The sequence below is a fragment of the Heterodontus francisci genome, chromosome 32 (assembly GCF_036365525.1).
Source record: "Heterodontus francisci isolate sHetFra1 chromosome 32, sHetFra1.hap1, whole genome shotgun sequence".
Classification (NCBI taxonomy): domain Eukaryota; kingdom Metazoa; phylum Chordata; class Chondrichthyes; order Heterodontiformes; family Heterodontidae; genus Heterodontus; species Heterodontus francisci.
In genome coordinates this window covers 29,263,244-29,290,069 of record NC_090402.1, presented here as the reverse complement: position 1 = coordinate 29,290,069, position 26,826 = coordinate 29,263,244, and the positions used below count along the sequence as shown (strand labels likewise).

The 26,826-nt window shown below is 43.7% G+C and overlaps 1 protein-coding gene across 5 annotated transcripts; it reads right to left on the bottom strand.

The window, feature by feature from the left end:
- Positions 1–709: 709 nt before the first annotated feature.
- On the bottom strand, positions 710–24,094 carry LOC137347727 (probable G-protein coupled receptor 82). 5 transcript variants are annotated; one of them, XM_068012583.1, is made up of 4 exons: positions 23,444–23,515; positions 19,358–19,504; positions 3,982–4,168; positions 710–2,134 (listed from the first exon to the last, which is right to left on the bottom strand). In XM_068012583.1, the coding sequence occupies exon 4, from the start codon at positions 2,128–2,130 to the stop codon at positions 1,138–1,140; it is 993 nt and encodes a 330-aa protein (XP_067868684.1). In that variant the 5' UTR covers positions 2,131–2,134; positions 3,982–4,168; positions 19,358–19,504; positions 23,444–23,515; the 3' UTR covers positions 710–1,137. The 5 variants fall into 5 exon arrangements, with proteins under 5 accessions (XP_067868684.1, XP_067868683.1, XP_067868685.1 ...); XM_068012582.1 differs by lacking the exon at positions 19,358–19,504 and having other exon boundaries at positions 23,444–23,526; XM_068012584.1 differs by lacking the exon at positions 3,982–4,168.
- Positions 24,095–26,826: the final 2,732 nt, after the last annotated feature.

Sequence of the window (26,826 nt, the reverse complement as noted above, 5' to 3'; positions counted from 1 at the left end):
AAAGGACGATACTCCAAAGATTAAGGCATGGATCTCAGTAGACTTTTTAAATTAATCTGTTTAGAAAATGATAATTAATTGCAGGTCGAGCAGACTTGAATGGTATTGGACCTGGTGAAAGTGGTAAAGGCAATGGTGCAAGATAGCATGGAAATTGGATGGCCACTTGAAGGAAATAAACTTGCCAGTCTACGGGGATTTAGCAGGGGAGTGGGACTAACTGGATAGCTCCATGGAGAGCTGGCATGGACTTGATGGGCCAAATGGCCTTCTGCACCATAAGTGACTCTATGACTTCACCTTCCTACCTCTTGGATGCTACGTCTGGCACTAACAGTTTTTGACTATACAGTTTTTCTTGTCCTTTGGCAATATTGACGCCCTGAAGCACTATTCCGTCCCAGCAGTCTGGAAGTAATTATCTCTTTGCTTCCAAACACTTGGGTAAATTTATGTCGCTTCTGTGGGTTAAACTGGATGTGATGTAATTGTGTGATCACCTTTTTGCTTGTAAGCAAGCACTTACAGCTCAACAACATTCAACGCACATCACTGAAAATTGGCAAAAAGAAATGACTATTCCAGCTTAATGGTCCCTAATATTTCTGCTGAAATAACAAGGGAGTGTAGTCCCTCAGTAATATTTTTATAATTCTGCCTCATTTCTCACTTGGCCATTTACTTAATGTTGCATACTGATTCTCTCTCCCCCCCCCCCCCCCCCCCCCCTGTTTACCCTGTTTTGGGGGGTTAATTTTACACTGATTTTGGAGGAGCTGGTGGTCTTTTGTAGGAGAGTCTGTTACTGCAAAGTCTTTGTGCATAGACCTAACAGCAGGTGTGTTTTTTTCTCAGGGAGGCAATTTTATCCCTTTTTTGACATCAGGTAGCTTGCTTACTGGTTGGTACATTTTCTTAGTTTTTGCTGAAATATAAATCATTTAACTTAATGACCAAATCACTAAGGACACTTCTGGAGTTTGGTGAAGTACTTTCCAACAATGATTCTTTACTACTTGTAAAAATAGTAAATACATCAGCAAATTGGTACAAAGGCCTGCGAGCCTTGCCACCAATGAAGTGAAGGTTTTATTTTGTTTCCTGTGGGCCTGTACTTAGATGATATCAAACATCAATCTACCTCTTTAATCTGTTCTCCACGAAGGACTTTGAGAGTAGAAAATACAGAATAGGATTCAGGCAGCTGCTCAATGAAACAAACCACAGTGTTATCAGTTTCACGTGATGACTTTCCAGGAGCCACTGACACTTATCATTGTTCAATCTCTGCATCCCAGCGGCAATCTGATAAATGTGATAAGGCAAATGGCAGACGATGAATCCGGTCATGGCAGCGATGATGATCATCTGTGCTCGAAAATGGATCACTCGATTACGTTGACTTATGCCTTTCCTTCTCACAGTGCACAGGTGCAGTGCTATCGATGCATAAGAAAATGCAAACATGGCTAAAATAATCAAAAATATTATAGCGACTGTAACAAATGCGCTGGCAGACACTCTTTTGCCGTATTGCAAATGAATGTTGTAACACATTGAACCCCCTTCATCGATCAAGTTCACTTCTTTGAAGAAGTAGTTTAAATTCAGTGCAAGAATGGGGATTGTAGTTATTAACCAGGTGACGGTACAGGCAAGCTGTGCAAAACACGTATCATAGAACTTATTTAGCCGCCTGTTGTTAGGCTTTACAATCATGGCATAACGGCTGATGCTGATAAATGCAAGGAAAATGGTACTGCAGCTCACAGTGTAGTAGAAACTGAAGTTAATGATGATCATTACAATGGTACATGTCGGTGAACGCTCCTTCCAGGAATCTCCCATGAGAAGCAATGATGCTCTGAAGGGAAGGGTCAGGCAACTGATCAGGTCAGCCATGGCGAGGTTCATCAGGTAGATGAGGATACCATGCTTTCTGTTTTGCTGCAGAAACATCCATAGAGCCATGAAGTTGGCTGGCAGGCCGACACAAATAATGATGGCGTACAAGACTGGAAGAACCACCTTTTCCAACTGACTGGCTGTCAAGTTGCAGGTCCCCTTCTCGGAAATGTTGGTTGTTAAGTTCAGTGCCATGATCATGAAGGTGTTGGTTTCTGTCACCATTCCGCTAAAAGAAAATGAATGAGGTTTACACATTTTTAATAGAAATTGTGGACATCATGCTATATTTCTAACAAATAAATTCAGTTGCAATTTTTCACTTTTGTCTATACAATACAGTGCAAGGGTATGACTATACTATTACTATACTATACGAGATTTGACTAAAACGTGTCCTTTTATTGTCTTTCCTTAAGATAGAGTCAGGTAGGAATTTCAAGTTTTAAACAACATAATATTGAAAAACTACCTGCAGTTGAATCTGATCAAATACATAGCTTTAAGAAAAATCGGAGAATTGTAATTAAGGACCTATTAACTAAATAACTTACTATGATATTACAGGTTTCAAAGCTTCACATTCCATAATTTTCTTAGCAGGTTGTGCAATACAGGAAAAAAATGAGCATTCCCCCATTTTGCATTGAGCAATATCAAGAAACTGCTGAAGGCACTGGATACTGCGAAAGCTATGTATGGGCCCTGACAACATTCTGGCAATAGCACAGAAGACCTGTGCTCCAGAACTTTCCATGCCCTAGCCAAGCTGTTCCAGTGCAACTATAACACTGGCATCTACCCAACAATGTGGAAAATTGCCCAGGTATGTCTTGTACACGAAAAGCAGGACAAATCCAACCGGGTCAATTACCACCCCATCAGTCTACTCTCGATCATAAGTAATGTGATGGAAAATATCATCAACAGTATTATCAAGTGGCACTTAGCAATAACCTGCTCATTGATGCTCAGCTTGGGTTCCGCCAGGGCCGCTAGGCTTGGGTTCCGCCAGGGCCCCCCAGCTCCTGACCTCATTATAGCCTTGGTTCAAACATGGACAAAAGAGCTGAACTCAAGAGGTGAGGTGAAAGTGAATGCCCTTGACATCAAAGCAGCATTTGACTGAGTATGGCATCAAGGAACCCTAGAAAAACTGGACTTAATGGGAATTGGGGGAAAACTCTCCACTGGCTGGAGTCATACCTATCACAAAGGAAGATGGTTGTGGTGTTAATCATCTCAGTTCCAGGACATTACTGCAGGAGTTCCTCAAGGTAGTGTCCTAGGCCCAACCATCTTCAGCTGCTTCATCAATGACCTTCCCTCGATCAATAGGTCTGAAGGGGGGATATTCGTTGATGTTCGCACAATGTTCAGCACCATTCACAACTACTTAAATACCGAAGCAGTCCATGTCCATATGCAACAAGATCTGGACAACATTCAGGCTTGGGATGATTAGTGTTAAGTTACATTTGCGCCACACAAGTGCCAGGCAATGACTATCTCAAACAAGAGAGAATCCAACATTCATAGAGTCATAGAGAGATACAGCACTGAAACATGCCCTTCAGCCCACCACGTCTGTGCTGACCAACAACCACCCATTTATACTAATCCTACATTAATCCCATATTTCCTGCCACATCCCCACCATTCTCCTACCACCTACCTACACTAGGGGCAATTTACAATGGCCAATTTACCTATCAACCTGCAAGTCTTTGGCTGTGGGAGGAAACCAGAACACCCAGCAGAAACCCACATGGTCACAGAGAGAACTTGCAAACTCCACACAGGCAGTACCCAGAACTGAACCCAGGTCGCTGGAGCTGTGAGGCTGCGGTGCTAACCATTGCGCCACTGTGCCGCATTACCATCACCGAATCCTCCACTATCAACATACTGGGGGTCACAATTGAACATAAACTGAACTGGATCAGCCATATAAATACTGTGGCTACAAGAGCAAATCAGAGGCTGAGAATTCTGCGGTGAGTAACTCACCTCCTGACTCCCCAAAGCCTCTCCGCCATCTACAAAGCACAGTGTGATGGGATACTTTCCGCTTACCTGGATGGGTGCAGCTCCAACAAAACTCAAGAAGATCAACATCATCCAGGGCAAAGCAGCCCATTTGATTGACACTCCCTCCACCACTGATGCACAGCGGCAGCAGTGTGTACCATTTACAAGAGGCACTGCAGCAACTCACCAAGGCTCCTTCGACAGCACCTTCCAAACCCGCGACCTCTATCACCTAGAAGGACAAGGGCAGATACATGGGAACACTACCACCAGCAAGTTCCTCTCCCAAGCCACACGCCATTGCTGTTCCTGAGTCAACATCCTGGAACTCCCTTCCTTTCAGCACTGTTGGTGCACTTGCACCACACAAACTGCAGTGGTTCAAGAAGGCGGCTCACCACCACCATCTCAAGGTCAATAAATGCTGTCCTTGCCAGCGATGCCCACATCCCATGAAAGAAAAATAAAATAACCTATCAAGTATGGATGAACAGACTGGGTCTCTTTTCTCTTGAGGAGAAGGTTGAGGGTGACCTAATAGAGTTCTTTAAAATTTTGACAGAGTAGACTCAGATGCTAGAATTTTACATGGAGGTGGTGGCCCTGCCCAGCAGTTGGAAAGCCAGGGATGAGTCCGTCTCTGCCAGGCCTGGAAGCCGCATTGCTATTTTCATGGCTCAGACCCTCAATTAGCTGCAGTCAGGGCTTCTGCCCCTCTGAGGCAGGAGATTGCCCCCTCCAAGAACAGCCAGCCAATCAGAGGGCTGGCAATTCTTCAGTCCCAGCAGTGCCACTGGGAGCAGTGACTGCTGCTGGGTCTACACCAAATATGAAGAGGAACCCGTGGATGCCAGCCTCCAAAAAGGTACGTTGGGGTCAGGCCTCGCTGGGGGCAATCAGCTAGGCCCTGACGAGGGCGGCATTGGAGTGTAGAGCAGGGGCTTTGTTTCAGATGTTGCTGGTAAAATACCAGCAGTGGTGGGAAGAAGCCCTGAATTGGTCATTAATTGGCCACCAAAGGGCCTCAATTGGCCTCAGGGCGGGCGGGCTGCCTGCCACCTCCCCCACCACTAGTAAAATAGCAGCAGGGATGTGGCAGGCAATGGGCACCCACCTCCCACCTGATTTTACACCCCACCTGCCTCCAAGCCCACTCCCAGGGGGGGAGCATAAAATTCCAGCCAGAGAGAGTGTTTTCACTTGTGGAGAAGATTAAAAACTAGAGGTCATCAATATAAGAGTCATCAAGAAATCAGATAGGACTTTCAGACGAAACTTCAGAAGGGAATAGAAGTTCATACTGATAGAATTAAATGAGGAAGGCTGGGAGGAGGCTCAAGTGGTGCATAAATGCCAGAATTACTGTTTGGGCTGAATGGCCTGTTTCTGTGCTGTACATTCTATGTAACTCTTTAAAATTCAATTGCATCTCCCATGGACCTACTTACAGAGAGTTCAGAGAATACAGAGAGTTTACTTCTGTATGTGCAAGTGGGTTGGTTATTAACAAAGTAAAATCTTGCCTGAAGGATATCCTGAAGTATGTTGTGCTGTTTGAAGTGTGATATTTGAGGTGTGATAGAAAGTAAATGTGACGCTGACAGGAAGTGCATATATTCTTTTAATATATTCTTACTCAGATTTTCCAAAGCAGAATTAAGTTTTTTTTAATTTGTTCATGGAATGTGGGCATCGCTGGCTCGGCCAGCATTTATTACCCATCTTAATTACCCTTGAGAAGGTGGTGGTGAGCTGCCTTCTTGAACCGCTGCAGTCCATGTGGGGTAGGTACACAGTGCTATTAGGAAGGGAGTTCCAGGATTGTGACCCAGTGACAGTGAAGGAATGGAGATATAGTTCCAAGTCAGGATGGTGGGTGGCTTGGAGGGGAACTTGTAGGCGGTGGTGTTCCCATGCAACTGCTGCCCTTGTCCTTCTAGTTGGTAGAGGTCCGGCAATTATTACAAGTAAATGTCGGATTGAATTTATTTTATTATAGGACTGTTGGAACTTAGTTGTCATATTCTTAAGTATAACAGTTAAAATTATTTTCCCTCTGTAACATAACCACAAAACATGATGTTAGCTAAAATGAGAACAGAAAGTGCTGGAAATACTCAACAGGTCTGATAGCATCTGTGGAGAGAGAAGCAGAGCTAACGTTTCAGGTCCGTGACCTTTCATCAGAACAAGTACAAGTCTGTACAAGTCTTTATATGTCGAGAAACGATGGGAAAGGTTAATTCAGGCTATGTAAAGATCCTTTATTTAAAAGTTGTTAGAATGTGGATAACCCCAGAGAGGCTGTTAGCCTTTTAACCAGCAAAGACTATAAACTTGCCCAGCCAAATAGCTATGAAACAGGACAAGCGTGTATCAATCTCTTTTTAAGTGATCATGGTTGATGAATAAACAGTAAGGAAGCATGAATCTGGAGCCCACCTTAAATAACAATTACAATGACCTAAACCAGGCTGCTGTTGATCCTCACACTGGAGCCACTCTTCACTCTGCCGTCGCAATGTGACCAGGTGGTGACAATTCACCTCCATAAGCCCCATGTTCCTGTCATGGATGTACTCACTTTCCTCGCTAGGTACGTCAAGGTGGCTGGCAGCAGCATTGATGTCAAGGACCCATTTGGGATTTGGACCAGCAAGCGGCAGGTCAAGGTGACCTTGAAGGTCGATGCCAATGGAGCCATTATCCATCCCCCCAGCCGGCTTCGCTATCGGGGGAAGTCGAGGCTTCTTGGTCTATGCAGGGCAGCCCAGAGTTTGTTGGACTTGTGGCAAATCTGGTCACGTGGCAGCTAACTGCAGTACAGTCGTCTGCAAGAACTGCAAGAAGGAAGGCCATCAGACTAAGGACTGTAAACAGAGTAAGTGCTGCAACTTGTGCGGTGAGGCAGGCCACCTCTACAAAACCTGCCCCAAACGCTGCCTCAGTTATGTTCAGGCGGCAAGGTCCAAAGAAAGGCCAGAAGGAACGGTGAACGCATCAGGTGCTGGGAAGGAGATCAGCAATCCTCCCCACAGCAAGGAAAGTCTACCTGAGAAAGAAAGGACAAGGAGGCTGCTGCAACCAGCGACCCAACACCTACCCCGTTCCCGGAAACACCTTCTCTACAGACAGAATCAATGGAGGAAGAGGCAGCAAATGGACAAACTAGTCAGTGGCAAGTGGTACAAAGGAAAACCACAAAGAAAAAACCTCCAAAAACAGAACAGGCCACCACCCAAATCAGTGGCAAGAGGAGGCTACCGTCTGAGACAGACTACAGCAGCTCCTCCTCATTGGATGAGGAAGGGCCGGAACAACAGCACCTGCAAAAGAAGCAGCAGAACTCAAGGAGCTGGAAGATAAAGCCCCCCAGCTCCAGGGCACTGGAAGCTGTGATGGGCCCAGCGCGCCCCAAACCCAAAGTGCCGAACCCAGCGACATGCCCAGTGCACCCCAGCTCCAGGACACTGAGAGCAAAGAAGTGTCTGGCGCACTCCAGCTCTGGGAAGCTGGGAGCAGTGATGTCTTTGAGGAGGAACAGAGGGGAAAGACACCAACGGCAAGCCTTGCTGCCTACAAGAACATCCCCCCCAAACAATGTTACCCCAGTGAAACAAACACCCCCGAGAAACCAGGAGGGGTTTCTGAGCCCAACGAATGTGAAACAGCTTGCGTACACTATGGGTATGCGAGAACATACCCAAGGACTGGGACTAGCAAGGACAACTGGTGTGGGAAGCAACACCTAACTTTAAATTGGGTGTAAAGATTGCTTCGATTAACGTGCGTAGCATTAAATCCACTACACAATGTACTTCAACCTTGGACTACCTCGCCAAGGTCAAAGCCGACCTGCTGTTTCTGCAGGAGTGTGAAATACCACACCTCAGCACCCACAGGCAATGGTCGCGATGGTGGTCCCACGGGCCATCGATCTGGTCAGGGGGAAATGATTCCCGTTCCTCTGGCCTGGGTATTCTGCTGCGGGGAGGCATCATCATCATCTCTGCAGTTAAGGAGGTGGTAGGCAGCAGCATCCTCGAAGCAGTTGCAAGGTACAACAATGTTCTGCTCCAGTTGATCAATGTGTATGCCCCAGCTCAATGCAGCAAGTGACTGACGGTCCTCCATCAGCTCCCATTGCTGCTGGCAACATCCAGACTGGTCATTCTAGGCGGTGACTTCAACTACATCATTAACGCAGCTGGACGATCTGACAGGGATGACAGCAAACTGGACACTACGTCCAGATTCCTAATGGAAATAGTAAAAGATGCCAAGCTGCACGACTTCTTCAGCAAACTTGCAGACGGAGCGCAGCATAGATACACCTGGTCAAGACCGGGCGGGTCTGCCCATTCCAGGATTGACTTCCTGTTTGTATCCCGTGCTTTCACGGTCAGATCCATTGACATCGAGCCTGTATTCTTCTCTGACCATTGTCTCTTACTGGCCGATTGTCACTTATAGGATGACCAGTGATTTGGCAGGGGGACACAGAAGCTCAATGCTACACTGCTAACCCCAGAGAACGTTGAGGAACTGAAAAGGGATTACAAAGGTTGGAGAACCGTGAAACCCCTATTTGAGTCTCCAGTTCACTGGTGGGAGGCGGTCAAAGAGAACATCAAGAGGTTCTTTATCTTCAAAGGTGTTCAGAGGGCGAGAGAGGGAAATGTCCCGACTCCAGAAAAGAATGCAAAATCTGCTCCGGCTGCAGTCGATGGGGGTCGAGGTCAAAGGGGATTTCCAAGAGGTGAAGAGCCAGCAGGCCTCACTCTTTGCCACGGAGGCCTCCAAGATCATCTTCTGGTCCAGAGTCCGCTCCGTTGAGCAGGATGAAATGTGCTTGCGTTTCGTCTTCCAAAAGGTACACAGAGAGAGCTCTGTGATCAGCAGCATGAAGGAAAAGGATGGCTCAGTAACGTCTTCACAGTCTGACTTACTAAGGATCAGCAAATCCTTTTTATAAAAGCAAAATACTGCGGATGCTGGAAATCTGAAACAAAAACAAGAAATGCTGGAATCACTCAGCAGGTCTGGCAGCATCTGTGGAAAGAGAAGCAGAGTTAACGTTTCGGGTCAGTGACCCTTCTTCGGAACTGACAAATATTAGAAAAGCAAATCCTTTTATGCTGGGCTGTACGACATGAAGCCCACAGACAGTACGGCCTCCCAGTCCTTCCTGTCATCTATCACAGAGGTCTTAGATGACAGCATGAGGGAGAGACTGGACAAACTGCTAACTCTAGAGGAGCTGACAAACGCTGTCAGGTCCTTCGAGACGAGTAAAACTCCCAGAAGCGATGGCTTACCAGTTGAGTTGTATTCGTCTCTGTGGGACTGGATTGGTCCAGACCTGCTGGAAGTATACGAGAGTATGCTTCTGGCTGGCAGCATGTCAGAATCCATGAGGAAAGGCATCATCACCCTCATCTACAAGCGGAAGGGGGAGAGGGCGGAAATCAGAAATTGGCAGCCCATCTCACTGCTTAATGTTGACTACAAGATCCTGTCCAAAGTCATCGCTAGTCGGGTCAAGTCTGCTCTGGAGTTGGTGATTCACCCCGATCAGACCTGCACTGTACCCAGCAGGAAGATCTCTGATAGTCTCGTGCTTCTCAGGGATACAATCGCCTATGTACGGGACAGGAGGGTGGACACCTGCCTCATCAGCTTGGACCAGGAGAAGGCTTTTGACAGGATATCGCACACCTACATGATTGACATGCTCTCCAAAATGGGGTTTGGGGAGGGAATCTGCAATTGGATAAAACTGCTCTACACAAACATCAGTAGTGCAGTCTCAATCAATGGGTGGGAATCAGAAAGTTTCACGATCCAATCTGGAGTTAGGCAGGGCTGTCATCTCTCCCCGGTCTTGTTTGTTTTCTGTATCGAACCTTTTGCTGAGTCCATTAGGAAGGATGTGGGCATAACAGGGGTGACAATCCCAGGCAGTGGAGACACTCAGGTCAAAGCCTCCCTGTACATGGATGACATCACCGTCTTCTGCTCGGATCCGCTGTCCGTTCGCAGACGATGAGCATCTGCGACCAGTTTAAACTGGCCTCGGGAGCCTAAGTTAACCACGGCAAGAGTGAGGCCATGTTCTTTGGGAACTGGGCCGACCGGTTCTTTGTCCCCTTCACCGTCAGGTCAGACTACCTGAAGGTGATGGGGATATGGTTTGGAAGGGCAGGGGCGTGTGCCAAAACCTGGAAGGAGCGAGTAGCCAGGGTACACCATAAACTGAGCATGTGGGAGCAGCGATCTCTCCCCATTATGGGTAAGAGCCTGGTCATCAGAAGCGAGGCGCTCATGTTGTTGCTGTATGTGGCGCAGGTCTGGCCCATACCCCACTCCTGCGCCGTGGCAGTCACCCCAGCCATTTTCCACTTTATCTGGAGATCCAAAATGAACCAGGTCCGGAGGGACACGATGTTCAAACCTCTGGATAAGGGTGGGAAAAATGCACCCAACATTGCCCTCATCCTGATGACCACCTTCATGTGCGGCTGCATCAAGCCGTGCATAGAGCCCCAGTACGCAAACACCAAGTATCACTACGTGCTGAGGTTCTATCTGTCCCCAGTGTTACGAAGGATGGGCCTGGTCACATTACCGCGGAACGCTCCATCCAGTTGGACCGTGCCGTACCACCTATCCTTTGCTGGAAAGTTTCTGCGGGAAAACACCTTTCACCACCAGCCATCAGGCAGTGATCTGCACTGAATGTCCTCAAGGCCATACGGGATAAGGAGATGGTGGATCCTGTCGGATGGTTCCCCGAGCAGACTGCCAAAGTCATTTGGCGGAATGCCTCATCACCAGAACTTTCAAACAAGCGCCAAGATGTAGCTTGGCTGGTGGTGAGAAGGGCCCTCCCCGTCAGATCCTTCCTGCACACCCGGAGTTTCACCCCCTCCACACGTTGCCTTCGAGGTGGCTGTGGTGAGGAAGAGGCTGTTGCCCACCTCCTTCTGGAATGTGTCTTTGCAAAAGCAAGTGTGGAAAGTGATGCAGTGGTCTTTGTCGAGGTTCATCCCAAGCAGCTCTCTAACACAGGAGTCTGTGCTCTATAGGCTGTTCTCAGGGACGCATACTGAGATAAACATCAACTGCTGCTGGAGGACTATCAATTTGGTGAAAGATGCTCTTTAGTCTGCCCGAAACTTTCTGGTCTTCTGGCGCAAAGAGTTGTCCATGACCGAGTGTTGCAGACTGGCACATTCCAAGGTCCAGGACTATGTGCTGAGGGACACACTAAAACTTGGGGCAGCCGCTGCAAAGGCTCAATGGGGAAAGACCACTGTATAAGGTTCTCCCACCAAAGTGAATTGAGGGGCTGGTCCATGGGAACCCCCGGGCTGTATACACCAAATATGGGTTAGCTGTAAAATGTACATGACATGTAAAAGGGAATGGAAGGATTGTGAGGCAACTCATTCCTGTATCAAAGAAAACTGATTTCCTTTGCATTTTTGGGAATGTCAACGTGGTGGTGTTTTGAACTGTTTTGCAATCTATTTTTTTACAGATTTTTATGAATAAAGTATATTTTTGGGGAAAAAAAATCAAGAAGAAGAAAGAAGATTGACTTCAAACAAGAGACAAGGTGCCCAGTTAACTGGAGATTGAACACCAGTGTTGCATCATGAATGCAACTGATGACCACTTCCCTTTGCTAAGTATCACAATTTGGTGTTTATTGTGGAAAACCTAATAAAGTCTGTGAAGCTTGTGAAAGCACCCTTGTACCCATGTGGTTTTGTAGCTAGTCTGAGCTATAAGTCCCTTTTATATCCTCTCCCAACTTAGACTGTAATTTGTAATTGGCCGAAGTCTTACAAATAAATTAAAGCCAACCCCCAGAACTTACATTAAAGTATCTTAAGCTAAGCTACATTGTGACATATTCCGCTTTTAACAGTCAAGTTTAATATTTTACCATTGTTGTTATTGCGGTACAATTCAATAAAGAGAGAAAGCATTGGAAATACAGTGCCAATCAAGTAGCATAGAATCATAGAATGGTTACAGCACAGAAGGCAGCCATTCAGACTGTTGAGCTTGTTCTGGCTCTCTCCAAGAGCAATCCAGCTAGGACCACTCCCCTGCCCTGCAATTTTGTTTTCCCTTCAAATACATATCCAATTCCCTTTTGAAAGCCGTGATTGAATCTGCCTCCACCACCCTTTCAGGCAATGCATTCTAGATCAATTGATCAATATATCTCTCTATCTCACCTGAAATAAAAAGTTATATTAATATTTGGGTACAACCTCCTTAAAAACATTAACCTGTTTTTCTCTTACTGATTTTGAGAGAGCTGCACTTGCAGTTTTTCTTTACCAAACGATTCAAAGGTTTGCCTTTATCAAGGCAACAAAAACATTCAGCCTGTGCAAAATTTTCATGAGCACTGTGGTTTGCAAAGGCAGCTTTTCAGAACACAATTGAACTTCTCCCCCCCCCCCACCTCCACTGCACCCACCACCCACTAATCTGGGTTGTGTTTCTCACCACAGTTTTAAAAGCAACATACTATCCCAGCATAAAAATTCTAAACATAGCAGGCAACTTGCATTCTTACTCTGAATTCATAGTGAAGAGCTTTGATTTACTAATGGTTTCAATGCTGCATGAACTTATAAACGTAAAACAATCCAATGAGCTTTGAAAAGTTCCAGTATAAGTATGTACACAGGTCATTTTGTTAACATTAATGAGTATTGGCAATTTTAAGGTTGAACTTCCACTTTTTTTCAGTTTTTCAAAGAGGAACGAACATATTATGCCCAGAAGGCGTGACATTTACCATCAATGTCAATCTCAGAATATTGTAAACAGGAAACCATCTCTGAGAACCACAATGAATTATCGTTAGAAGAATCATGATTATAGTTTTCAAAACTTTTCTGTAGTACTACTAAATGTAAGTGTTTTAGTAAAGAATCGATACAAAAATGAAAAAGAACTTCAAACAAAAATATCCTTACAAATTAAGTCTAGTGTAAACACCATCATAACGGTCCTATAAGATTTAATGGCCGAGAATATTTTGTTCTTTTTCAGAAATTTGGGGTTTTGTTAAGAAGCTATTTGTGTTCATTAAGGTGATAGATACCGATGTTATCAGATAGAACATTTTCCAACTTTAGCAATAGCAGCTGCCTCAGCCTTAGCACAGGTTCTACGCAGAATAGAGCTCCATCTCTTCGTCCTGACAATGAGCCTCCACTCCTGATCTGAGAATGGCAGCATCTTTTCATTTTCCCACACCAGTAATCTTGGTGGCTGAGTGAGATTACTAATTTAGAGCAGTCTGTTTCACACTCAATAAGGACGAGGTTAAGATGGCTCATGTTACTTTAAAATCAGGAGGGACTGAGGGCCTTTCATCCCAGCCATCCATGGCAGATCCCAGAGATGGAAACACAGTTCTAACCCTGTGCCTTTTTCAGAAATAATTTATGTGTAATTTGACCTAAGGCAAAATCTGTAAACTTCTGGTCAGGAGAAAATTACAGACATCAAGAACAAAAAGAGCAGGATTAAAAATATAGCTTTGTTTTTCATTTTGCTGCTTCTTAAATCTCAAGTTTACCTTTTATTTTTCCTTGGTATTCAAAGATTGAATGGAAAAATGTGATCAAATAAGACATCAGCTTTACAAAGTCATTATGGTATCCCTGTTGCTCAGCCTATTGCACCTGTTCTAATTCTAGGTCATTTGAATTCATTAATAATAATTCATTGTGATAAAACAAATGACAAACAATTCTACAGGCTGCCTCGATATATTCTGCTCTTCTCTTTCTAATATGTTTTGTCTTTAATTTGCCTTTTCAGTCTCCAGTCAAGATGTTTCTTCTCATGATGTCCTTTGCTTGTTCATGCATAGCAAGTTTACCCCTGAACATAATTTTGAACTGTTTGGTTGGAGTGAACAGATTCTGTGATTCTGTGAATACGTACCACAGTTTATCGTGTTAGAAAAATCTAGAGTTAACGTCTGCCTCTTATTGATTTTTATCTTTTATATATGCTGCACTGTAAATGTGCATCCTGTATGGAAATGAATGAACGCAGAACCACAAGTAGCTTGTGTCAGACCTCTGTTTGGTTTTCAAATTTTTCCCACTTTCCAAAGTTCAACAATCAATTTTTGTGAAATTTGCAGTCTCTTGATGAATTCACTGAAGAATATTAAAATTTAAACAAGAACCTAAATTTAGTGCTGGTAATATTTAGCATGGCTAAAATGTGCCTTTGGCTAACTCCCAGATAAGCGTGTTTAGTAAAGTCTAATGTAATTCATGGCAAGCTTCATCACTGTATACTAAAAATCTTTAAAAATATTGACTTTAAATAAGATCCATTTGACAGCAGCAATTTAGAGTGGAACTATTCAATACAGCTATTGAACATATTTGGTGCTAAAATGAGTGCTATGATCTATTTATTTTTATTTAGAGATACAGCACTGAAACAGGCCCTTCGGCACACCGAGTCTGTGCCGACCAACAACCACCCATTTACACTAATCCTACATTAATCCCATATTCCCTACCACATCCCCACCATTCTCCTACCACCTACCTACACTCGGGGCAATTTACAATGGCCAATTTACCTATCAACCTGCAAGTCTTTGGCTGTGGGAGGAAACCGGAGCACCCGGCGGAAACCCACGCAGACACAGGGAGAACTTGCAAACTCCGCACAGGCAGTACCCAAAACTGAACCTGGGTCGCTGGAGCTGTGAGGCTGCGGAGCTAACCACTGCGCCACTGTGCTGCCCTATTTACTGGCCAAGTAGTGATTTATGTTTATTTTTGAAAATGAGATTTTATTAGATTGAACTGACATTAATATTATGCAAATTTTATATTTAATGAGAAAACAAATCATTGGCGCTTCATCAGTTGTTATTTCCACTGGCTGTATCATAAGAAGCTCATAGAGAAAACACACCCAAGAGAAAAAGAACAACATTTTGAACAGCAGGAGAACTTGATAATTTAATGCAAGAATTTTTCAAACAAAATAAAAGATGGGTTCCAGAAGTTGTATCAAGTGGCGATTAAAAGGTATAATAAAAATTGTTGGTAGAAAAATAATGAAATGTTGTGCCCTGTGAGGGGCTCTGTCGGTTGCAGGAAGTCTGTGAACAGTATAAAATGGGTGGTGAGAAACTAGGGGCGGCACAGTGGCGCAGTGGTTAGCACCGCAGCCTGACAGCTCCAGCTACCCGGGTTCAATTCTGGGTACTGCCTGTGTGGAGTTTGCAAGTTCTCCCTGTGTCTGCGTGGGTTTCCTCCGGGTGCTCCGGTTTCCTCCCACAGCCAAAAGACTTGCAGGTTGGTAGGTAAATTGGCCATTATAAATTGCCCCTAGTATAGGTAGGTGGTAGGGAAATATAGGGACAGGTGGGGATGTGGTAGGAATATGGGATTAGTGTAGAATTAGTATAAATGGGTGGTTGATGGTCGGCACAGATTCGGTGGGCCGAAGGGCCTGTTTCAGTGCTGTATCTCTAAAACTAAAAAACTAAAAACTAGGTCAAAACTAAAGCCTAAAACACAAAGGCAAAAGGGAACAGTGGAATACAAAAGATTATTGTTGCTCCTAATTGAAGCTGGTCAACATTGTGAGGAAGAAAGAGTATTGAATCAACCTACTGAATCTCCTAAATAATTTATTTTTCTTAATAATGTATTATCAATTAACTCAATTTTACACATTAGCCATGTGTAATTTCTACAAAGATACTTTTAGAAAAAAGATACTACAGGTAGTATGACACACACCCATATCTATTCAGAATGGGTATGAAAACTAGAAAGGGTGGAGGTAACAGTGGGCGGCACAGTGGCGCAGTGGTTAGCACCGCAGCCTCACAGCTCCAGCGACCCGGGTTCAATTCCGTGTCCTGCCTGTGTGGAGTTTGCAAGTTCTCCCTGTGTCTGCATGGGTTTCCTCCGGGTGCTCCGGTTTCCTCCCACAACCAAAAGACTTGCAGCTTGATAGGTGAATTGGCCTTTATAAATTGCCACTAGTATAGGTAGGTGGTAGGGGAATATAGGGACAGGTAAGGATGTGGTAGAAATATGGGATTAGTGTAGGATTAGTATAAATGGGTGGTTAATGGTCGGCACAGACTCGGTGGGCCGAAGGGCCTGTTTCAGTGCTGTATCTCTAAATCTAAATCTAAATCAAATCTAAATTTGGTCTCACGCGGCAACACAAAAGGGATGATTGCAAATTGGAAGTCCATCTTACACCCTGTCTAACGTTCTTTTCCTTTGACTTCAGAAACGATAAATTGTCCAGCGAGTAATGGAGTTTTACTAAACCACACAGACCCGCACACCTAAAGCCAAAGCCTGGCCTATACTGACTGAGTGGATTTCAACTTTGACCACATTTGGATTATTACAATTAAAAGGTACTAAGGTGTCTACATAACTGTACCCCACCAACAGTCAGAACTTTTAGGAGAGAAAGGGAGGCCAAAACAAAATGAAAAATCCCCATTATGTTACGTCCCTCAGATATCTGATGTCTGAGTTCACCACATCCTCTTCTTCAGATAAAGCACTGACGCCAGAGGATTAACAGGATAGTCATGTGGATGAATCAAATGAGTAGACATTAAAATATGATGAATATGTGACTTTAGACTCTACTACTTATCAAGATATCCCACTAGGTTTTAATCAAAAAAAGCAGGGCCGATAGCTTTTACAGTATCCAGTGCCTTCAGTCATTTCTTGATATCACGTGGAGTGAATCGAATTGGCTGAAGACTGGCATCTGTGATGCTAAGGACTTCAGGAGGAGGCCGAGATGGATCATCAACTCAGCACTTTTGGCTGAAGATTGTTGCAAATGTTTCAGCCTTATCTTTTGCACTGATGTGCTGGGCTCCCAAATCATTGAGGATGGGGATATTTGTGGAGCTACCTCCTCCAGTTAGTTGTTTAACTGTCCATCACCATTCACGGCTGGATGTGACAGAACTACAGAGCTTAGATCTGATCCATTGGTTATGGGATCGCTTAGCTCTGTCTGTTGCATGCTGCTCACGCAGTCTGGCATGCAAGTAGTCCTGTGTTGTAGCTTCACCAGGTTGACACTTCATTTTGAGGTATGCCTGGTGCTGCTCCTGGCATGCCCTCATGCACTCTTCGTTGAACCAGGGTTAGTCTCCTAGCTTGATGGTAATGGTGGGATATGCTGGGCCATGAGGTGACAAATTGTGGTTAAGTCAATTCTGCTGCTGCTGATGGCCCTCAGCATCATGGATGCCCGTTTGTGTTGCTAGATTTGTACAAATCCAGCCCTTTTTAGCACAGTGGTAGTGCCACACAACACAATAGAGGGTATCCCCAGTGTGAAGGTGGGACTTAGTCTCCACGAGGACTGTGTGGTGGTCACTCCTACCAATACTGTCATGGACAGAAGCATCTGCCACAGACAGATTGGTGAGGACGAGGTCAAGTATGTTTTCCCTCTTGTTGATTCCCTCACCACTTGCCGCAAACCCAGTCTAGCAGCTATGTCCTTTTGGACTCGGCCAGCTCGGTCAGAAGTGGTGCTACCAAGCCACTCTGAAGTCCCCCACCCAGAGTACATTCTGCGGCCTTTCCATCCTCAGTGCATCCTCCAAGTGGTGTTCAACATGGAGGAGTACTGACTCATCAGCTGAGGGAGGACGGTAGATGGTAATCCAGCAGGAGGTTTCCTTGCCCATGTTTGACCTGATGCCAGAGAATTCATGGTGTCTGGAGCCAATGTTGAGGATTCCCATAGCAACTCCCTCCCGACTGTGTACCATTGTGCCGCCACCTCTGCTGAGTCTGTCCTGCCGCTGGGACAAGACATGCCCAGGGATGGTGACAGCAGTGTCTGGGACATTGTCTGTAAGGTATGATGCCGTGAGTAGGGATCTGAGGATTACAGTTAGTATCCAAGAAATACGTAGTAGCATATTACTGGGTTTCCATCCAACTTAAAGTAAGATTATTTTTCTCGAATGATCTCGCCATAAGCCTTTCCTGTGATAAATTGAGCAGTGCCATCTTTAATCCTGGCAGCTGCCTGAACATTGCAGACACTGATGTTCCAGTTAAAGAGCCTGCATGTGCGCCTGTGCAAGTACTGCCCGACCTAGTGGTTGCGTTGTCAGCAAACGCAGCCTTATATTAAATGTATAGATAATAGCCAGATAAATACCATGGCTACAAGAGCAGGTCAGAGGTTAGGAGTCCTGCAGTGAGTAACTCACCTCCTGGCTCCTCAAAGCCTGTCCACCATCTACAAGGCACAAGTCAGGAGTGTGATGGAATACTCTCCACTTGCCTGGATGGGTGCAGCTCCAACAACACTCAAGAAGCTCGACACCATCCAGGACAAAGCAGCCCGCTTGATTGACATCCCATTCACAAACATTCACTCCCTCCACCAGTGACGCACTGTGGCAGCAGTGTGTACCATCTACAAGATGCACTGCAGCAATGCACCAAGGCCCATTAGACAGAAACTTCCAAACCCGCAACCTCTACCAAGCAGAAGGACAAGGGCAGCAAATGCATCAGAAAACCACCACCTGCAAGTTCCCCTCCAAGTCACACACCATCCTGACTTGGAATTATATCGCCGTTCCTTCACCGTCACTGGGTCAAAATCCTGGAACTCCCTTCCCAACAGCACTTTGGGTGTACCTACCTCACATGGACTGCAGCGGATAAAGAAGGCAGCTCACCACCACCTTCTCAAGGGCAATTAGGGATGGGCAATAAATGCTGGCCTAGCCAGCGATTTCCACATCCCATGAACGAAAAAAAAGTAAAATCATTTATATTGAATTGTCACTGAAAAGTGACACAGGATATAGCAGAAAATGTAATTCTGCTCATTGCTGTTTTGAAAGGGCTTGCACCACAGGCAGGTGTTTCTAAAAGCAACGTGCCAAGAAATTTCTGTTGTTTGTTTGAAATAGTGTTTCTGTGATTGAAAATAATAATTTGGCACCCTGTCAGATTTCAGCTGAGATTGTGAAATTACGTCAAACATAATAATAAAAGCTTTGTTTTCTTTTTTCTTTTTGTGTTTATTTTATTTTAGTTTGTTCAGTTTGTTTCTACTGTGCCTACTCACTGTTTTTTTTCATGTTTGTGCTTGTGGCTGTTCAGTTTTCAGTCCATTAACACCCTATCTGTACTAATGCTTTGTCTTTCATCACACCATTAACATATTGTTTGCCTTTGCTCCATGATCTTCTGGTCAGCTATTCAGTGACCTTGTCCTATCAGCACCTCTTTTGTTATCTCTTGCCCCTCCCTCGCTTTACTTGCTTAAAATCTTTTACATTTCTCATATCTGCCAGTTCTGAAGAAGGGTCACTGACCTGAAATGTTAACTCTGCTTCTCTCTCCACAGATTCTGCCAGACCTGCTGAGTATTTCCAGCGTTTCTTGTTTTTATTTACGTCAAAATTAAGACTGGTAAAGTCAAACTAAAGTCTTCCGTGGCTATCACAACTACTTCCTGGCCTCTGTTGTAAAAACATTTTAGAATTTACAAAATTAGGTCACATAAACTGACCCATTCAAATTGTAAAAAGTGGATGATAATTATGCCATTTGTGATCTTATGATAGGATAGAGAATAAAGCCTGAATTATTTAGCACCTCAACAGAGATAGAAATGTTTCTAGCTAATGTTGGTTGATCAAAAGTGTTAAATGTTCGAATTACAACTTTTTCCAGGTTTCTGCAAAAGCTTACAAATTCAATATTGTGTTGAATTTTTCCTTTGCAATGGCATTTTGAATTTACCTTAATCTCCTGTCTGCCAGTACCTTCTTAATCTGATCCATTATACTGTAACCAGTGTCCAGTTTTACCCTCATTTCTAATCAATGAGAGGGAAATTATTCCCCAGAGATTACATATGCTTTGTGTACATTAATTTTCAATCAATAAACAGGTGTATCAGCTCAGTTGATACAGTTTTCGTAATGTAATTCCAGTTTGCTGGCTGGTAGCATTTGACAATTCTTGTCACAATACAAGATTTACAAGATTGTTGGAAAATTCAGCAACATTATTGCTGTTACCTTAATGCAGCTTTGCAAACTTTTTGTGATATTTGTTTCCTCCATCAGCTGTAGTCTAAAAACGTTATTAGATGGAGTCAGTTAATGCCAGTTGAGTTACTATCTATTTTAAATCAAGACTGTCATGAGTCATGTCTGTCATAGGAGACAGAAAATGCCACAAAAATCACAAAAACAGTTTAAACCCCTCAGCAACAGCAACACTGTCTTATTGACAGTTACAGATAAAAATACTTTTGATGGTGATTTGATTAATGAGTTTTTGAGGTATGGAAAGGAAATTGGGGGCTTTGAACTTATCACACTTTTTTTACAAATGCCGGTTTGAGACCAGTAGCTTCTTAGGCAGAAACAGAGCTGACGATAAAGCCTGTCTTGGGTATAAAATTAAAACCCGACCCAGGCCAGACCCGTCCACAGCCAACCCGACACAAATCTTCTTCATCCAGCAGCAGGCTATTCCTGCAGCTGGAGTTGTGGGAATCATGGGTAAGCCTGATCCCGTGACTTCCCGGAAGCAGTGTCCAGCCCAACCCGACCCGAGCCCGAATGCCTGACTCGGAATTTCGACCCGACCCGATCCCGACACATGTAGTCGGGTCTAGTCGGGTTCGGGTCAGGTTGCCAGGCTGTAGCTGGCAATCATCATTTATACTGCTGGCTCTACCTCTCTCTCTCTCCCTTCGAAATGCTTGTCCAATTTTAATATTAGTAAAGAGCTGTTGAGAGGTTTAAAGGCTCTCAGGGTAAACTGCAGCCTGCACCAAACCAAAGCACCATGAGACAAGCTCCAATGAATTGGCTGGAATTTAATACCCCTCCACCCCAGCAAACCTGGGTGCAGGCTGGGAGGTCGGGGTGGTGTAAAATCATGTGGGAGGCGAGGGGGCAGGGGGTATTGTGCTCTTCACCTATCTACCTACTTCCACTGCTATTTGACCAGTGGCAGGGGAGGTGGCAAACGGCCCGCCCTTCCCAGGCCAATTGAGGCTCTTAGGTGGCCAATTCATGGCCACTTAAGGGCCTCTTCCCGCTGCCGCTGGTGTTTTACCAGTGGCGGACAAGCACTTCAGCGTCTGAGGAGGCCACCCAGTAATACCTGGTGGCCTCCTTGCGGGCTGGAGCTGGCCCTCCATCCATCCATCATGGCTCATCTCGCTGGGTGCAGTCCCAGCAGTGGCCACTGTTCCCAGTGCTGCTGCCAGGCCTGACGAGCTGCTGGCCCTCTGATTGGCTGGCAACTCTTGAAGGTGGGACTTCCTGTCTCAGAGTGGGGCAGTCCTGACCAAAGCCAATTAAGGGTCTGGGCTACGCAAAATAGCGCGTGTCTTCCAGGCCCAGTGGAGGTGTATTCTCTCCTGACTTTTTAGATGGTAGTTGGGGCCACCACCTCAACATTAAATTCTGGTCATGGTCTTGCTAAATATGCTGTGAGATCAAATTATACTATAAGGCCTGAATCTTTCATTAGATGACACTGTTTTCAGTGCAATTTGCTCAGAGTTGGTCAAAACAGTAAAAAGATCAATGAATTTTAAGTGCAAATTTCCTCCAGCACAATTTGAGTTTCCCCAATCTTTTGCACCAATTTAAAAAACTGGTCATGCTCTTAGATCAAATTAACCATGATTGTGAGATTCTGCTATTGGATCCATTTGCAGGCCTTAGACAAGGTTCTAAAAATTAAGGTTTTTTTAGGTGCAAGGGCACTAATAGTAAATTAGGAGCTGTTAAGTGGTGCCTAAGAAACTGACTATGTGTCCAAATGTAATGTGTTTCTGTATAGATTTTTAAAGTCTTTTTCAGTTATTTAAAATCGGGTTACTCAAGGGTAGTGGTTTGTCACAGTAATTAAAATGCTTACTTTGTAATAAACCCATTTTCAGTTGTATTAATAAACTGCATCAGGTTTGTGTGCTTAAATAGATCAAGGAATTTTTTAATGCAAATCTTTTTCAATTACATTCTAAAACACTGCCAGGTTGTGCTGGTTCATGGAGGATTTTATATTTGGCAAATGAGTTTGAGTGGAAGCGTGAGCAAACAAAAGCCAGGGCAATTTTGAGCGCAATTTGTGCCCAGATTGCTGATTGCACCCAAAGTAGAAAATCTTGGCCCGGGTGTTGTATAAATCAAATAAACAGGTTTTTTACATCCTGAAAGTCTTGATGTACAGCGATGCTCTTAAGTGAGATTCAATATATGAAATAATAACTTCAATCATTGCCTCTTCAAATTATTTTATGAATGCTAAAGAGGAAGGCAGTTGGATGACTCAAGGTATCTAATACTGGAACATCCCTCTGTGCTGTTTCTATAATTAAATGGTAGGTCCATTAACTTGTGCTATAGCTGCCTGGTGCATTCATTTAACTTTTATTATTATTAGTAAAAGATCTGTGTTCCTTTCCAAGCCACTGATAACTTTACGAGTGCCTGAGATTCCAGTGTCCATCCTTTTCCTGTTAACAGGATCTAATTCGACAGAGAAGCCAACAACTCAGTTGCTAATGAGAATATCATTGAATGACCAATGCATTACTAATATTAAACCCATTATTAATGGACCCAAATGGCAAAGTCATGAAGTGGTGGAAAAATGCTGGCAATAGAATGTTGTTCAAAACTGTCGTTGTATTTTTGATAGAGACCTTTGATGCTCTGCACAGTTTTTGAATACTTCATTATTTAAGAATCCATATAAAACACCTCTTTCTTACTATACCACTTTTCCTTTGTACAGTGCACAAAGATAGAATTACAAAGGGGGAAATGAACCATTAGAACTGTGTACTTGAGGAAGAACACTAGTTGGGAGCATTATTTCAGCACGTGTTCAGTCTATGTCTATGTATTGCTCCTTCAACTTTCTTCCTCTGGGATGGTAGATTCCCTTTCTTCGATATTTGTGGCAAAATTGTAAATGTGCATACAAAGAACATGTTTATGATTCAGTATAAATATCAAACAGAGGCAATCTCTCTCCCATGTGTACGAAATTTGTTCTTAAACCCACAAGTTTTGGCTGCAGATTTCCTGTCTTCCCCACATACTTAACGGCCGATTTACTGAGACTACTGTGAAGTCAAGTTTCAGATTAAGCATTGACTGAATTTTTAGGGGATTTCTCCTCATCAGCTTTTGCTTTTGAATAAGTAATTCAGAGACAAGTAAACAGAAATTCTCAGTGTCGGCATACACATAGAAGTGTATCTATTTCCTTTTAAAAGTAAATATTGCAATGCATATAAAACTTTTATTAAAGTTGCCTTTTAACTTCTATTCACATTTTGATGATTGGAAGATTTTAGTACATTTTCAAAAATAAAGGGATGTTCAGTTATTAGCTTAAGTTATGAAAAATATTGCACTCACCGCCTTCTGTAATTTGTGACACAAGAATATTCAAAGGTCCAACAGAGTATACTATCCTGCCCAATCTGCTGCATTAAAGCACAATAGCTCTAGAATGTTCATTCGATGGTGTATGCTACTGACTGTGAAGGAACTTCAACTGCTTACAGTCAGACTGATAGCTAATCAAATGGGGAAGCCAGGCTCACTTTGAGGTGCTTATGTTGTGCAACAGGTTACAAAACCAGCTGTGAAACAGGCAGACTGTGTCAGTGGCTATGAAACAATGGTGCCAGAGAATACCCACTCAAAGCACAAAAATAGATCCTACTACAAGTACATATGCAAAATGAAATCTCTGTTTTTGCAAACATATGGAAGTGCACCCAGTTCCTTTATATAAAAATGTAAAAAAAAATTGTAATACACATAAGATTTTTATTGCCTTTTAACTTCCACTTACATTTTCTGGATTTCAAACTTTTAGCACATTTTAAAAAATTATTTTACAGGGAATGTTCAGTTATTCGCTGGAAATATGAAGAATATTGCACTCACCGCCCTCTGTACTTTGTGAGACAAGAATATTCAGAGGTCCAACAGAGTATGTTACCCGGCTCGATTTGCTGCGTTGAAATGCCAGAGCTCTGAAATCCTCATTAGAGGTTTTTTTTTTGGCCACCGAATGTGAAGTTGCTTTCAACTGTTTCCTGTTGCACCAGTTCTTGCGTGTCTCAAATGTACCTTTCGCCTACCTCACCTTTTCAAATGATTCACCAAGTTTTGCAGTGCAAAGTTCTTTGTTGTCAATTGTGGGGGTTTTCCTAGTTGGGCTTTTGTGTTTAGGGAGATGATGGTATCAATGCTGGTGTTGGAACATTTTTCTAACCTCTGCAACCATGTTAACATCAAGTGCTCCTGGGTGAAGATTAACATGGACCAAATGAAGGTCAAAGATTGTGCCCCATCATGAATTGTCAAGTTTTCCATTTCCCACATCATCCATTTTGTGATCTATCTGAATGGATCTGTTATAAAACATGGATTGTACAGAGTGATTTATGGAAAACTAAAGGTACATATGTGTTCTGTATGATCTGTCTTTACCAGATGGTCATTAAGATTATTAATAACATCAAATGGAGACTGACAATCCTCCAAACCATACTTTTGCTGGGGGTGAGGGAAGGGGAGTATTAGACAGTGATGATGGTGCAGCAAGGGGAGACAGTGGTGTATTGGTAATATCACTGAACTAGTAATCCAGAGGCCCTGGCTTATGCCCTGGGGACACAGGTTCGAATCCCACCATGGCAGCTGGTGCAATGTAAATTCAATTCATTAATTTTTAAAAATTTGTAATTGAAAGCTAGTCATAAAAACCCACGATTGTCATAAAAACCCACCTGGCTCACTAATGCCCTTTAGGGAAGGAAATTTGCTGTCCTTAACCAGTCTGGCCTACATGTGACTCCAGACCCACAGCAATGTGGTTGACTCTTAACTGCCCTCTGAAATGGCCTAGAAAGCCACTCAGTTGTCAAGGACAATTAGGGACGGGCAACAAATGCTGGCCTTGCCAGTGACACCCACATCCCATGAGAGAATAAAAAAGGGCACAGTCTAATGAAGAAAGGGATCACATAGTATTTGTCTAAAGACTCTTAAACATGGTAAGCATCATTTTGATTTACTTAGTGACACATATGACCTTGCTCATAGTAAGGATTGGTGTAATTGAATGAAGGGTTACTCTTTGAACATACTATCTTAAGAAAACTCTTCAACACACCTTATCTGAAACAAAAATGAGGATGATTATAGTACTGGCTAAATTTTAAATGTACTGTTCACGTGCACATTGAAGAAAGATCTCTTATTGATATATTATTGGTCCATCTCTCTGTAATATCTTCAAAAGAGCACTATTTAGTCTTTCACTCTTTTGCTTACACTTCTAACTTCAATGATCCTGAGAAAACCTAGTGACATGAGGTACAAATCAAGAATTTTGGTAATATTCTCCTAATTGACTCCTCTTTCTTACTTCTGACCCTTTCACCAATGAATCTGCTACTTCAGAAACATAATTAGTTTTTTTCTTCAGAGGAGATTCTCCATCCAGATCCTCGCTCACCAGTCAGTCCTGTGGACCAATCAGGCACACTTCTACATAGCACTGGATATGTAACAGCAAGAACAGACTGCCCTTTCTCCAGATTTACACAACCAAACCCTCTTCATAACTATCTCAGCACATCCCCATTGCCACCCACTCTAGGATTTTCCTGCCTTCATTCCTCAGACAGCAACCAACAAAAGAGGCTGAAGTGGCTATTGTTAAAGTGATAATACCAGCTTTTCAAAAAGATAGCATGTTCCTGAGTCACGTGGGAACTCCAGGATGCTTCATGCATGTGCTTCATGTGGAGAAAGTGCATCCAGTTGCTCAAAATTAAGCGCAGAGTTTCTTAGCTTGAGGAGAGGCTGCAGTCATTGCAGAGCATAAGGGAGGCTGAGAATTTCTCTGAGCACATGTTCCAGGAGCTGGTCACCCCGCAACTAGTGAAGATTCAGGAGAATAGTAAGTGGGTGGCCATCGGGCAGTATAGGAAAAGACAGGCAATGCAGGAATCCTTTGGGAGTGTGACACTTCTCAAACTGAATACCAGTAGGGGGAGTGCAGTCTACATGTACATGGGACAGTGGGACAAATGACTGCACAGGGGGCACAGCAAAGTGTAGAAAAGCAGTGGTCATAGGGGATTCTATAGTTGGGTTGAGTCCCACGTGATGTGTTGCCACCCTGATACCAGGATAAAGAACATCACTGAGATGGTGCAGAGAATTTTGAGGGGGAAAGAGGAATAGCCAGAAGTCATGGTCCGTTTGGGAACCAATGACATAGGAAGGAAAAGGGTTGAGGTCCTGCTGGCAGAGTATCAGGAGCTAGGGAGTAAGTAAAAAGGAGGACCTCAAAGGTAGTAATAGCTGGATTACTCCCAGTGCCACACGCTCATGAATATAAGAATAGTAGGATAAAAGAAGTTAACATGAGGCTGGAGAAAGGTTCCTGGAGGGAGAGCTTCAATTCCTGATGCATTGGAACCAGTTCTGGGGCAGGAGGGACCTGTTCAAGGTGGAGAGGGAAATAGCACCAGAGTAAAGGGTAGTTCAGAAACAAGAGGGACCAGACCGAGGGCAAATGCAAGGCAATCTAAGATGCATTTGGAGTGCATATATATAAGTACATGTAGCCTGGTAAATAAGGTTGGTGTACTACAGGAACAAGTCTCCACATTACAGTGGCAATAACAGAGACCTGTCTCAAAGATGGGGAAGATTGGGAATTTAATATTCCTGGCTACTAGGTATTCAGGAAAAATAAAGAAGGAAAAAAGGAG

Coding starts and splice junctions, on each gene's coding strand:
- LOC137347727 (XM_068012580.1), bottom strand. CDS start 23,517: ATGCAGCAGATTGGGCAGGATAGTATACTCTGTTGGACCTTTGAATAT. Junction 2,135..23,443: donor GTCACAAATTACAGAAGGCG/GTGAGTGCAATA, acceptor ATTTTCTTTTAG/CGGAATGGTGACAGAAACCA.